Raw genomic sequence first — 15,079 nt, forward strand, 5'->3', positions numbered from 1 at the left:
CCTGTTCGACATTTTAATCTCTTCTGCTTCCTGTTCGGAATCAGGGTTGAATTGATGGAAAAGTATGTTGAAAAAAGTCGCGTTTTCTCGCGGGTCTAAAGTGATTGGCTGAGGCTGATTAATACTTGAGGGTAAGGTTTCTGGTTAGTGAGTAATATCATGCCGGGGTGTAGCGTGAGATGATTGATTTAGGGAGGAAAGCGATGAAGCGCTAATTGGTCGCATCGTCGTCAAAACAAAAGCGCTATCCCTAATTCTAAGAAGAAGGGCTTCTGTGTTTATGAACTATGCATCACTTCTCTCCACGCGCTTCCTGTGTTTAGTCTATGGTGTTACCTTAAATGAGTGATGAGATCACGATGAGATTGAAATCTATTCCAAGTGTTTATTACTTTAAGTCATTGCAGCTAAGATCCTATATTAGGGGTTTTATGTGCAAGCTAATGTTGAATGGACCATGAAAATTGTATATGCGCTGCTTAATGCTTTATAGATACGAACTTGACTGATGAAAAAAGACTGGCAATATAGAGTGTGAGAACTATCGATACAAGGGTATTGTACGTTATGACGGTCATTGTGTATGTCGGTAATGGTCTAAGAACTATGATAAGAGTACGTAAGGCTCTTTTATGGTAACTGCACGTTGGTAAAAGTAGGGCGCAGAGAGGGTACCATTGTAGTTATCGGCTAGGACGTAACGGTGTACTATTTGTGATTTTATAAATATCAACTTTTGCATAACTTTAAAAATGAATGAAGCAAATAGCATACACATTTTAGGAATGTTTATACACATTTGCAATTTGTGTATTCACTACTCTTTGTCAAACACATCTTTTTTTAACATAAAAATTATAAATTTGGCACGCAAATTAGTCATTTCTGAAGTAAAGTAAAGTTTAGTAAAAATAAATTGTTTGGGGCATATTTGGAGATTAATAGCAATTAACTTTTTTCCTGCAAATTAGGAATGTCAAGTCTTTGGTGTCGTGAAATAGTAGAAAAATCATAGTCATTTTCAAGGAGGTATGCATAGTGTCATCATGATCCATCAAGGGGATGCATATTCCATTTCTAAATGGGACTTAAATATCTCTAAATATGAAAACGCACAAACCAGGAATGCAAAAAAAGGAATAACAACAAGATCTGTTTGAACAAAATCACACCAATACATTCCGATTTTACGCAAAAATGTATTAGTGTTTTTGTTTGGAATGGCACACAGAATATGGCTTTCATACCCTTTTTGTGTTGCAATGCACAGCCTTTGATAATATCCAAATTCCAGATAGAAGACATTACCACAGTAGGTAAGGACTGACTATAGCATCCCCGTAAACAATATGTGCATAATAAAACCATGCGACTAATGTGTTGTTAAACTTCAGACATTATAGACCTGCAGTGGAAGTTGCAGGATATTATTACAATTTTGTTAAACGAAGCTAGTGTTAAAGACAATTATTGGTGTTAATTCAAGTAGTTTCAAGTTCAGGTATTATATTCAGAATAGATACATAACAAATACACTTGAATAATTATTGACGAAAATTTACTGATAAATTACTTCGATCATGTGGGAATTTAAATACAAAACTCTGACCTGAACATGAATATAAATCGCTACAAAGAGTAGCAAGTTGTTTACACAGCATACACTTCGAAGCGGCAAAAATACGATTTATTCTTAAAGAACATTTAGATAGGATTATATTATCCAGGAATGAACTCACAGTTCGGAGTTACGCTATTTGGTGTCTAAGCTTTGATTCAACCGACATTCATTTCCGAAATTTGAGAATACCAGAAACCGTGGCAGAAAGTGCATTAAAAATATTAAGTGACTTATCGCAAAATGCGTAAAATTATTACTCAAACTGTTTTTAACATAATTGCTGAAATAAGATGTTTCTAACGTAATTAAAGAGATAAGCTATTTCTCTTAGCAAGCATCACAATGTTGTACAAGAAAATGTATACAATACTTGGAAGAACAAAAATGATACTTTATTCATACAATACAAAATGTCATATTATTGTCTCATTATTTTTCTTTTTTTCAACTTCTTTGACGCTTTTTTAATTACTTTCGTTGCAGGGTTCAATTTCGTAAGGCTTTTTCTTTTTTTAGCACTAGGGGATATTAAATTTATTGTACTGTTTAGATCTGGAATTTTTTCCGCTTCCTCTTGTTTCTTTTTTATTTTAATTTCTGTATTTACCGAATCTTTCGACATAGTTTTTGTATTGGTCGCGTCTAGTACAGAGTTTTCAGTCTCTTGATGACCCTGTAACTTAAGTTTTTTACTATCTATATTTAATGCCCCCTTATTTTTTTTTTTGCGTTCTGTAAATGGAGAAACTTTTTCAATAATCTTTGATTTTTTTCTTACGTTCTGGGATAAACTATTCATCTTTCGAATATCTGCTGATGTGACAGATTTAGATTTCGGATTCCGTTTTAAGTTTTTGAAAGAATTATCCACTATTTCATTCGAAACTTCATCATTGTCAACTTCTATGATAACTTCTTGGCGAATTTTGAAAATATTTTTCTTTGTTGCTACAGTCTGATTTTCATTTATAATTGATACTTCCTGTTTAACTTTCTGGTTAGCAAACTTCCTTGCTAATACCATACAAGTTATCCTCGCTCCACAATTCTCAGTCGCCAATAAATTTAAACTGTTTTTTGTGAGCCTCCACACTTTCAATTCGCCAGAACTAGATGAAGTTGCAATAATATCATCAGAGCAGGCTATAGCTTTCACTCTAGAATCATGGGCAATTTTTAAATAACTTTTTGGAGGACTCTCCCAATTGTACAATTGAACTTGCCCGTTATCATGACCAATGATAATCAAGTCATCGTGAAATTCAACGCAAGTGACCCTACACTCAAATTTCGCTTCGTGAATGATTCCGGCGTTTTCAACAGAATACAGAATGAGCATCAAATTTGTGGCAATCAGGTACTTTGTCCCATCTGGGCTCCACTTCGTCACTGTTATATTTTTTGCATATGGTCCTAGCTTTGGTATTAAATTAGTCGCATAGGCTTGTCTGCCTTTAACTAAATTCCAAGTCCTGAGTACACCATCACTACCAACGGACAAGGCAAGTTTACCCGACGGATGAATACATATTGTATTGACTGAAGAACCTTTGTGTGCATTTTTCCAATGTTTTTCCAGCTTCCAGTTGCCACAGCGAACTGCCGCTATGCTTCCATCTGTACTACACGTCAGAATGTGCGAAGCATTTGGTGTAAACGCAATACTGTTCACTGTATCTAGATGTAACAGAAACAATATATATCAGGATATATAGGTCCATCGATGAATTGTGTATCTCAATGGCAAATATCTGTTAACGGGATAAATTGTCTTACTTTATGAGTTAGTAAGCAAAATTTCATAAATAAATTTTTATGCAATAATAACTGAAGACGTAATGGATTTAGGGGTATGTCAAACAATGCATTCTTTCGGGAATTTTCCGACTGGTTTAGACAAGAAATCATATTATACTTTGATGATACGAAATTTGTTCTTCTGAACCTATTATGATTAATGTTAGAATAGTAAATTAATGGTAATAGTATAGAATTTGTTATAATAATGTTTAAATTCCATTGTAATTTATCATTATTGAAATTAATGTAATTTACCATTGTGATGAGTCAATTTGCCAGTTTCCATTCTGTTCTGCATATTGTACAAGTAAATTGAATCATCAGCTCCAGCGGATGCTAGATAATGTCTGCTGCTAGCAAGATCTCTGATGCTAGCCTGATGAGTATGGGTAGCAAAATTGCGGATCAATTTGAATCCCTGAAGCGAAAATATTCAGAAATATTTTAATTTACTGACTAGGGCAGCTCCTCAAGTACGCTTTGTATAAAACTAATCATCCCATGAGACCTTTTGATCACGACGACTCTGAGATTGGTAATCATTTAAATATCCCCAGCTTGTCCTCCTATAGAGACTACCAAGACCTACTATTCCGATACAAAGTTATTAATAACTAAATCGATTCTACTCCTGAGAATTCAAGATGTTTCACCTTCACATTCCACATGCATTGGCTATGAGAAACAACATCATTTTCCAGGCATCAGTCCTGTTTAACACCTACCTGGCTAAGTCCATTTCGGTGCAATTAAGCAATTTAGCAAATACGAATAGCATATGGATTGATCTGGAGAACATGTCTATCTCCTTCTTTAAAAAAATTGCTGTGGATGCCTGTTTTGATTGTCTGTAATCCTATTGTTTCTGTTATTTCTATATTCTACTACCTATACATTTTATAAATTTTGTTCAATGGATGTACGCTCGTATACAGACAATAAATAAATAATTTAATGAAATTACATGAATTTTGAACTAGATTGCACCCAAGTGTCGTAAAAAATATTTCAAGAAATGCATTGATCTCACAATCTTAATTTAACTAGTTCCAATCTAGTTCTGAAAGTACATGCCGTGATCCAAAATTTACACATATATCCATTCAGTTTATTTTTCAATGAACATACCTAGCACTAAATTATCTATTTCAAGTCATGACTTTCATCACTGAAAGGGATGCCTAGTCGATTTCGACGTTGATGTACATATCTCCAAATATCTCACGTATCTCAACCATAAAAAAGGCCTCAACATCCCCATTCTATATGCAATTCTGAACAAAAACACTTCCCTGCATTTTCATTTAAGGTAGAAATAAGGAAATGGCATGTATTCTACGAAATCGCAAAAGTAAATTTGTAGAATTTATTACACTATTTTGTTTCTGCGTCCAATAAAAATACTTCAGTGTTTTTATTCAGAATTGCGTATAGAATGGGGCTATCAAGCCCTTTTTTGTGTTTGAGATACATGAACTTCGACATTTCGAAATATGTAACAATACTGAAAAGCACACAGTGTACAAAAGACGTGCCGCCAGTCTATCCTCACTATAACGCATATCCCAACGTAAAGGTTAAACAAAGATAGAAATATCCTCCCCAATTGGTGAAAGAGATGGTGTCCTCGTAACTCCATCTCTTTCGTTGTCAATTAAAAAAAAGTATCTGAGTAGGACAAAATCCTCCCAATTTTTTATCTTCTCGACGACACTATCTCGAGCAACGCCGCGTTACGGCAAGCTTTTCAGTATTAATATATTTCAGGGGTCGAAATTGACGAGCGCACCGTCTTAACCTAAAAAATGTTGACATGCCTTAATTAGGTCAAGTTTACTCACATCGTCACTGGTTTCTACTCCGTAACCTAGTAAGAACTGTTCGTATGTTCCTATTATAATTTCAATATTATCTAACGTCGTCATTTTTAAATTTAAAGCCTACATGTGACAAACGTAACGTCTGTAACAACTGACAACAACTGATATTGCTCTCACTCACGTGGCCCTCAGCAGCGGCACGACCAGGCACGACCATAGACATATAATAGACCGTGGGAGTACGGAGATTGCCCATAGAATAGACCGCGTGACCGGGCTGAGAACTCTGAGAAGTCTATGGCAGAATAGAAAGAGAAAGTTGCGTAGTGCACCGCTGTCTTCGTTTAGTCGCGCATGCGTGGGGCACGCATACACTACTGCGAAACTTCGGTTCATGGAGACTAGAGTAAAGGAGTCCAGACGCATATGGCGGAATCGTCGAAAAGTGGTTCGTGAAAGTGATGAAAGATATTGTAGTTCGGGATGTATTCGCAAGCGATACTAGCCCCTGGTTACGAATAGGGTACGCTGACATAGCCCGCAGTGGTGGCGCTGCCAGGCGGTTACAATCCGTGGATCGTTTATCACTTTCACCGACCATTTGGCTAGCATTGCGTTCGGACTCCTTACCTCTAGTCTCCATGCTTCAGTTATTATTATATAGTCTAATTAACATTTTACCGTGTTCGAAAATTGACTGACAGTACTGTCAGCAATATTTCATCTTTTTTGCGCTTCCAAGTTTGTGCATAGCTCTGACTCTGTCCTAGGGAATTTTCACTACTGTCAGTCAATTTACGAACACGGCCAAAAGTGTAACGAACGTCTAGTGACATTTGTAAAACGAACAGCGCCACGTCCGACGTCACGTCCGCTAAAACGAACGCGCAAGTGTACACTCCCCACCAAAGTGTAGAAAGTGTAGCTAGCACGAGCAAGCCTTATGCTCCCCACGAAAGTGTAGAAAGTGTAGCTAGCACGAACAAACCTATGGATTCGAAAATTCCTGAAACCCCTGGCCGCTCCCGATTATGCATTTTAGTTGTTTTTCGATTTTCTCGAAAACCGCGTGGGAGCAAATAATGAAAGTATAATGAAATTAAGAGCAATTTGCGAGCATTTTTTTGGCAAAAAATTTTCCAAGAAATTCGAAGGTCGCAGGCCAACTTCACATAGATTGAATTTGGGGATTTGACTGACCGCTAGTGGTGATTTGACGTTTAGAAAACATGACAATAAGTTCTTTGTACTTTCGTAGTAGGACCACTAGTAGGACAGCCGCGAATGACTTTAATCTTGGTATTTTCTCTATGGCATCCGTCTTTTTCCCCCCACCACATTACATGACACTACTCACGCATAATGGCGGAGGGCAGGGCGGAGGGTAATGATAAGGAAGATTCGTCACAAGGATTTTCGAGTTTTCGCTCCCAGCGCAAAATGTCATCTTCATCCGAAGATGAGAATATTCCTATTCCTAAGCGCCCCGGGCCTGACCTTGGAATTGGAGGCCAACCGCTGCAATCTGAAAAGGAGAAGACCGGCGCTAGTCATTCTACAGGTTAGGTTTGATGCTTTGTTGTAATCAAATGCGCGTTATTTGCAGATGACAGATCGAGTTCAAGGCGACTATTAAACAAAAACGAAAGCTAATCATAAACTGGTTATCTAATTATAACGAATTGTTTCACTTCGTATTGTCCTCAAACATTGTCAAGAATGTTATATTAACTTAATTATCAAATAACATCCATTATGATAACTTTTTAAAGCTATAAATTTTATGTGCGAACGAGTTTTCGTAGGTTGTTTTTATCGTGAGTGTTTATACTATTATCTTGAATTTACCAATCTTGTTATATTTCAATGAAATGTTTATACCAAAGGACCCGATTCAACCATCTGATGCAGACTACGTCATCTTCTGTGTTGAAATTTTTTTTTGTCACCGGAATGACTCAGATGGTGATAAACGACCCAGACTCGTAGAATCAAATTAATTACATCGATCATATTTCATGACATATTCAACCCTATGAATTGTCAAGAAGGCGAATTTTTTAAAACACATTTCCACCAATCCTGTCTGACTTACCTAGTCATGCTAATTTCAGATCTTCTTAGATCATTGTTATAAAATGGTTTCGATTACAGTGAGAAGTATTCAGCAACTTACACTGACCCAAAGTAAATCAATAGAATTCAGAATCAAAACTGTAATGTATAGTTCTTTAATTTTCCATTCATATGATTTCTCAAAAGAATGCACAATCCTGTATTATCAATCCTATTTTCTGTTTGCAGCATCAGATTTGCCCCGCAAGAAAGAAAATCCATTCAGTTTTAAGTACTTCTTAAAAAGTGACTTACACACAAATCATCAACATACAGGAGCTAGACCAAAAGTCTACCTACCGTCTTCAGCTAAAGCCGAAGCAGTTTGTTCGAATAACGAAGCAGGAGTATATCCAAGAAATCCAGTCGAATTACCAGACTTTGTACAAGATCATTTAGTTATTGAACAATGCTATTTGAACCACGATGCAAACGTTCAACCAAGCTTGGAAATCGACAATCTTCCAGACTTTGCGTTGAACAGCATGGAACAGAGATCCAAGAAGCAGTGGAACGACCCAAAAAAACGTCAGCTTGAAAATCTGGGTGATTTATCCCTTGATCTTACAATCAGTTTAGAAAAGGGGGAACGGGGAGACAGAGAAGAACGAGGACAACCCGAACTACCTGTTCCCAACGCGGCAAGACCCAGAGCATTGAACTTGCCCAATCTTGAGAGACGTAATGTCGACCCAACCACTTGGTCTGGACCTGTTGGTTAGTTGTTCATTGTTATTGCTCTGTGAGAATAATTTGCTTTTATTTTTTGGTGTATGCAAATTACCTCAGCAAGATTTCTCATTGAGAAATAAAGAATAAGTAATTAAGGTATGCGCGACAAAATATAATCTGGAAGTCAAACAAAATTTTAAAGACGTTCAGCTTAAAATATTTAAAAAGACTGTTGATCATGAATCTGATCTTCCAAAGGGATAAATAAGTTTTGAATCTGGTCAAGTCGTTAAGTCTTCTACCTTTTTTCCTATTAAGAAAAAATTGAATATTCACTGATGATGCAAATGATTACGTATTCGGATGGAGTCCTGACACAAGGTTTACCGACTGCTAAATGAAGGAAAAATAAGATCTAGTATCCACATTCATATCATGATAGATAAGCTTTATACATAAAACGATTAGGAGAAAACTCGTGAAGTTAACAGTTTTGAAACGTACTGATGATGTTACAATAGTTAGTCGATTTAGTATGCGCCAACAACACTACGAAATTAGCGTAATTCACGTGAGTACAAATGGGATAGATGCTGTTGAAGCTTCATTAGTCGTGGAAAAGAGAGACGGGAAACACCAAATATCGAGGTGTAAAGCCCCAAGTCCGATCATAATGTGACAAGTAAATCCATGGATTGACAATACAGAAGTACTGTCAAAGTTATGAATTTGCCATTTTCACCAGATAATGTTAACAATTTAAGGTTCACAATTATTTTCACAATTATCTAACTTATATTTTTATCAAATACGCCATTTTGTTTCAAAAATATTTTCTCCAAACTTGTCTACAATATTTTTTACTTTGTCGTGTCAGAGTCCTGAATGCGTAATTAAAACATCTTATGTAAACTGTGCTTGAAGCCACTTTGGAAGTTTGAACTGAGTTGTCCAAAGAGGAAATAAAGTAACTGATAGTAACTACGAATTTAATATTGCTTATATTTACTTAAAGTGTTTCTACATCAAGATAGTTTCTAAATATTTTGTAAATTTTGATTAAATTTGTGTGAAATGTTGGATCTACTGAAGGCATCAAAAGCAGTGCCACAACTCCAGGTTTTTTTCTTTTATTATAAGTAAACAATCTCTTGAAACCCTTTACATATATGTAAACAGATCCTTCCTTAGATAAAACAGGTTGTAAAATGACGTGACACTTTTTTTCCAGCCACATACTTTACACAAGTCTCATTGTTCTCAGGATTCCCATTCGACCTGCAATTACCCTTGGTCGAAGCTAATGTTGGCAATACCAACGGGGCCTTACGAAATAGTTCTCAAACCAGTGAAACGGAAGTCACAAAGTCTTTGCCTGACTTCTTGAGCGATGGTCCAATCCATAACAGAACTAGTTTACCAGTTGAGAATTGCCACAATCCAGGTTCCCCCGAACAGATTAATCAGAGGGTAAGGATTTGAATTCAATTAGACTTACAATCCATTTTTTTTTTAAATAGTAGTACCATTTGTGCTGTTTGCTAGTGACGTATCTGTGCAAGAAATTTGCTATCATTTTATGATGCATAAATCTAGCTGCATGTGAAACTAAACAACTCAACCAAATTTCGTTTATAAAAGGAAAGTTTGCATGGTTTTGTTTCAGCTTATTTTGGAAAATGAACGACTGAGGAGAGAACAGGAAATCATGCAGAGGCAATTAGGCGAGCAATCCAGAAGGTAGTTTAAGTTGATTCAGTTTTTATAAATTGTTTTTTACCTGATACAAAGCATCTTAAAACCCTAGAACACATGTATCTTTTTTTCTACCTTCTAACTCATGACTCATGAGTCGGGTCGACAACAACCCCACACATTTCTTTTTCTTAAAATCGTTCTGAAAGCAATAATGGGGTTCGTAAGTATATAAATATTTTCGTTTTTTTTTGTAACGAAACGAATGGTGAAGATTAAATTTATTTTCATTAAAGTATAGTTGGTTGAAAATTTGATTAACTACTTTAAAGTGTTAAAAAAACGGCGAAAACATGGTTTTTCGAAATTTTTTTTTTTTAATGAACCTATGTCCAAATTTTAATCGAGATTTTGAAGAGTATTTTGAATTTGGAAAATCTGATTTTAGATCCAAATTCAGCGACATCGAAAACCATAATACTGAGATACAGAAAATCGATCGAATTTTTTTACTGACACAAAAGCGGCACGGAAATCTCATTTTTGCTACACTGCTAAGGGCTTAAGTAGCTTGAAGTCTGCAGTATCTATATGTAAATATTGTTTCAGAATACAGTCGTTGGAATCAGAATTAATCTCGAGGGGGTCTATTGATCACGAAGAAATGGCAGTTCTTGAGAAAACGATTGAACAGGTGGAAGATAATCTCAAAAGAAGTACTGTGAGTAACACAATACAATGATGATCAAATACAATAATTACTGGAATTTCGACAATAGAGATTTGAATACTCACATAGAAATTTAGGCAACAAAAACGAACTTTGCAACATCCATCAAACGAAGTCACACAGATAGTCAGAATTGCGGCTGTGCGTAGCTTTTTCAGACCCACGTTTTATTTGTTTCCCTTTTGGCTGCACAATTAATGAGTTTCATTGTTTTGTATTATCTAATATGAGTTGTATGATAACAGTTCCTTCTTTTGGCTCTTTCATCCTCGATTCCTAAACTAACGATTGACAACTGCTATCACTTTTGCTAAGTGATCAAAAATAAACTTGTTCTTGACTATCGTTTCATGATCTGTTACTACTTTTGCTCTCTTAGCTGCACCTTGCCTAAAACTTTATTACACTAGGATGCTCACTTGATCGGAAGAAGAGAAAATCAGGGAATAGGCATGATAATTTGAGTTCCTGAAATGTACTTGGGTTGATTTTTTTTTTTTAACAAAATCTAAGAATCTCTCTAAGAAACAGGAGTATTCTACCTTACAGAGTGGTTGCCTTACATACTCTTTAATCCTGTAATACGATGTTTTTGTTTGGATAATGTAAGATTTTCTAACATTGAATTATCCAAATTACCTGTAGTCAAATAATTCTTCAACCCTCCTTAAAAAGTAAAATGTTTTTAATTCCAGAGAAGAGCAGTCAATGCAGAAAGTGCTGTCACATCTTTGAAACAGGACATAAAAGTACTGAGGGTAGGTTTATTTATTTATAGGGTGAATCCTTTTAGAATGAAACTTATTTGGTTTTTCTCTGTATCTCAGGACTACGAAACCTGCTGAAATAATAATTATTTAATATAGTACCCACGTGCATCTTAAGCTATGTGTACAGGGTACGTCAGTACAATCTCTGAAAATAAGAGGTGCTTAGTGGGTCTATGGGCACTACCTTGCACCCAATTAGACGAACCACGTTGAAGTGACATTAATATTGATATTACCGTGGATAAGAAATATGTCCATGTATCAGTAGATACCGTAAGCTATCACTTTTGTATTGACCAACATATCTCTCAATTTAGACAGTTTTCTTTGGAATCTTGAACACCAGTGTTTAAATACGTTTCGTTGTCATTGCAAGTAGTTTGGTTGTCATGTGTCATTGAAATTTTACTCTGATATCAGTATAGTCTGGTTGATTGGCTATGAGTGACGCCTGTCGAGCAACTAAGCTCCTTCTGTTCTCAGGGTTGTTACTGACATCACATGTACGCATTATTTTGATTCGGTGCAGACTCATCTAAATTCTTGGTCGGGAGTGTTGGGCATAAAGAATTTGTTTACTTGAATTGTGAAATCAGATAAATTACACTATGTAAGAGTTTAAAATTTTGGGTATTTGTAGATGCGAATATCTTGAAAGATGTTACGTAGAAAGAAAAGTAAGTGTTTAATTACGTCAAGTTCAGAATCTTGAAAGTTTTTTTACGCACTACTTACACATTAGAAATGAGAATACTCGGTATTTAAAAAAGTTGAAAAAAGTGTCCATATTAATTATTCAAAAAACTGCGAATGTGCTTTAATGAGTTTGTGTACACTTTCGTTTATAACTCATGAATGATGTTTTTATCTGTACAGTTTACATGTAACTGTGTTTAATTAGTTTCTGCTTTGATTTAGGCAGAAATGCGGACATTGAGGTTGGAAAATGAAGAACTTCGGTTAAGGATGGAAACTGGATGTGGTGGTAGTGATGTTTCTAATCGAGGTATGAGGAGAATAGCTGACGACCTAAAGACTGCGGCATCTACGGCTGAATTCTCGTTAAGGTATTTGAAATAATTGTACAAGTACAATGAATTTGGGATTCTACATTTCGGTTTATTGAAATTTTTGTCAGGGATAAGGCAGGAAAAGCCTATTAATTTTTCTACCCCGACATTGAAAGTTTAAAAGTAAATATATTGATCACTTATCTACTTTTGTAAAATTTCTATAAAGTTTGGTATGAGACGAAAATAGGTAACATCCACCTGAGGAGTTTTACTAATTGTTAATCTAGTAAAATTTCATGCCAGAAGATCTGAAGAGCCCATAATTTCCGATGTAATCACTTCTCAAAGGCTGTCATATTTTTAATAACTTGGTAACGCCTAAAAATTCTCTGCCAGTGCTATTTTTGATCGATTTCACACCTTGAAAGCCTGAATTGCGCGTTTAAAAGAGTATGATAATAAGTACTACGTTATTACGCTTATGGAAATTTCATTATAACAGTTTAAACGAGTTTATGTAATGCGCATGATTCAGCGAAAAATTGTAAAATTAACAGTCTGAAACAGTTTGCAGTAAGGGGGTCAAGAAATACAAAGAAATTTGACACAAAACTATAATCTCAGAATTTCAAATGCGTAATACTATGAATTAAGAAAAACAGAATGAAAATTTTTAAAACATCTATTTAAATATCGAATTATTAACATTTCTACGTATAACATGCAACAACTATTATAGATGTAAAAAGAAATTGTATTTGCAAGTGGTCGTTTGATTAGTTAGTAATTCGTTTGGTGCTGAGTCAGTTGTTAAAGATCACATAAATAACAAGATTTTCTTCTTAGAAAGTTACTCCAGAGTTAAAACCTTTCTAAGACAAGCCAATTGTACTCTGATCAAACCAGCAAGTCTGAGGTGATGCCCAAATTTCATGAAAATCGGACTCATAAAGTTTCCGTCCGCTCGTTCTTTCATATCTACACAGCCAAATTGAATATAAAAATAATGACTTGAGATTTAACTTCCTGTTGGTTAAAAGAAAATATTAATCCCTGTCACTACCTGGAACATTTGAAAATTAAGTTCCAACATTAATAAATATTAGATTCAAAATATTGCACAAACATCCAATTCATATGGAAAAAAGTGCTTTACATCAAATTTCATGGCTATTTGGACATTGTGGTACAATTTTTTCGAAATTTACACTTAGACATAGTGTTTTATTTCGTTTATTACTATTACAATCATCATTCTGTTCTCGTTTTCACAAGTGTCACCCCAAAATCATTATATGTGCGTTTAATTACAGGCAGCTAATATCGGGTGTGGATAATTTGAGACTACTTGCCTCAACGATTGAGAATATGGATAGGATACACGATTCATCAAGTGATATTTTTCCTGACATTGAAGACGACAATGCTATAGGTCCTGCATTGTAAAGACACCTCTCTTCTCATGATGTTATTTTAAATATTATTTTTTTGGCAACTGATAGTCACCCATGTCTCGTGAATAAATCAGATTCTGTTCTTTTTTATACCCGAATCCTGATCAATTATTGTTATATATCTTCTCGATAGATGTATATTGTTCCTCTGTAAAATATGACATAATCATATTCTACGCGATCTATAGCAACAAATCGAAGTGAGATAGACAAAGAGCATTACTAGAAACACTTACTTTTCTTGCCAGATGCCCTTGATCAAAGGAGTAATATGTAAGTCTTAGTCGCTGATACTAATGATATGTTGAGATTTGAATGAGATGTAAATACCTGTAATAAAGAACAAGGATCGTAGAATTAAATATACTCTCAAAACGGTCTCAAATCTTGAGCTTTTTAAACATTTTTTTTTCTCTCTATCTAATAATATTACAAAAAAATGTCTTTACCGTGTGAAAATATGGTTTTATTTTCTTGTAAAAGATATCATTATATTAATACCGAATGTTTATAAAAATTTCAAATCGACCTGAGTCTAATCATTAATCTCTCCAATTTGGTTCGAGATTTTTAATATAATTATTTTGACTCTCGAAAGCACTGTTTTATTTATTTATTTTTTTCAAATTCTTTTAATCCATTTGGATTAGCTGTTACGGGATAAAAGGGAGGTATTGACAAGTGGCTATCAATACCACCCAAGATGTTGTTGCAGGTACCTTTGGGTCTGATCTCATCGCTGCTCTCGAGTCAAGGAATGGAGGAAGTAGTAAGAATTGATATAAGGAAGGTTTATGATTGAATGTATAAATGCTTTATTGGAATAGTGACGAATTTAAATGTATAATTGAACGAAGTGGTTTGTTTGAAATTTGGAATCTGAGTGTGTTTGATGGAGGATGGAATAGAAATGTTAGAGTACAAGTGATTTGGGACAAAAAGTACCGTTACGTGAAAGGTGTGAGTATCCAGAATAGTGGGGAATAGAATTAGCACAGTAAGAGTGATAAGGTGTGATGTGAAGCTGAATAGAAATAGGACAGGATAGAGACTATAACATTACTATAAGGAATGTGGAACAGCTAGTAGATAGGGGCAATAGGCGGTTGATGAAGATGGGGAAGATGTGTAGCAAAACACCGGACGTAATATAGCTACAATTTTTTAAAATGACTACTTACCTCAACATAAATTGATTGACACAATTTAAGACAATTTGAGAATGCGAAATAGTTCTGAAAACTCATGTGTCAGAAATCAAAAGTTTTGAGCCTCGAGCCAGAGCGAACCAGCCTTCCATTCTTATTTTATTTCAACTTTTTTTGACAGTCATAAAAAAAAACTAGGAGGAAAAGTCAGTTCATTATGACTAGTTACTCAAACATTTTC

General features: G+C 35.1%; 2 protein-coding genes across 4 annotated transcripts; one reads left to right on the forward strand and one right to left on the reverse strand.

Annotated features, from left to right (window-relative positions):
• Positions 1 to 373: 373 nt before the first annotated feature.
• Positions 374 to 5,451, reverse strand: LOC124174727 (p21-activated protein kinase-interacting protein 1-like). The gene is made up of 3 exons (XM_046554146.1): positions 5,263 to 5,451; positions 3,677 to 3,839; positions 374 to 3,298 (listed from the first exon to the last, which is right to left on the reverse strand). Exons 1-3 carry the CDS (start codon positions 5,344 to 5,346, stop codon positions 2,040 to 2,042), a joined length of 1,506 nt encoding a protein of 501 aa, XP_046410102.1. The 5' UTR covers positions 5,347 to 5,451; the 3' UTR covers positions 374 to 2,039.
• Positions 5,452 to 6,153: 702 nt separating this feature from the next.
• LOC124174786 lies at positions 6,154 to 14,079 on the forward strand. Of its 3 annotated transcripts, none has more exons than XM_046554270.1 (8): positions 6,160 to 6,802; positions 7,546 to 8,073; positions 9,293 to 9,498; positions 9,695 to 9,768; positions 10,333 to 10,444; positions 11,149 to 11,211; positions 12,142 to 12,290; positions 13,550 to 14,079. In XM_046554270.1, exons 1-8 carry the CDS (start codon positions 6,604 to 6,606, stop codon positions 13,680 to 13,682), a joined length of 1,464 nt encoding a protein of 487 aa, XP_046410226.1. In that variant the 5' UTR covers positions 6,160 to 6,603; the 3' UTR covers positions 13,683 to 14,079. The 3 variants fall into 3 exon arrangements, with proteins under 3 accessions (XP_046410228.1, XP_046410226.1, XP_046410227.1); XM_046554271.1 differs by lacking the exon at positions 6,160 to 6,802 and adding an exon at positions 6,872 to 7,058; XM_046554272.1 differs by lacking the exon at positions 13,550 to 14,079 and having other exon boundaries at positions 6,154 to 6,802; positions 12,146 to 12,286.
• Positions 14,080 to 15,079: the final 1,000 nt, after the last annotated feature.

Source organism: Neodiprion fabricii, chromosome 2, assembly GCF_021155785.1.
Source record: "Neodiprion fabricii isolate iyNeoFabr1 chromosome 2, iyNeoFabr1.1, whole genome shotgun sequence".
In the NCBI taxonomy this organism is placed as follows: Eukaryota; Metazoa; Arthropoda; class Insecta; order Hymenoptera; family Diprionidae; genus Neodiprion; species Neodiprion fabricii.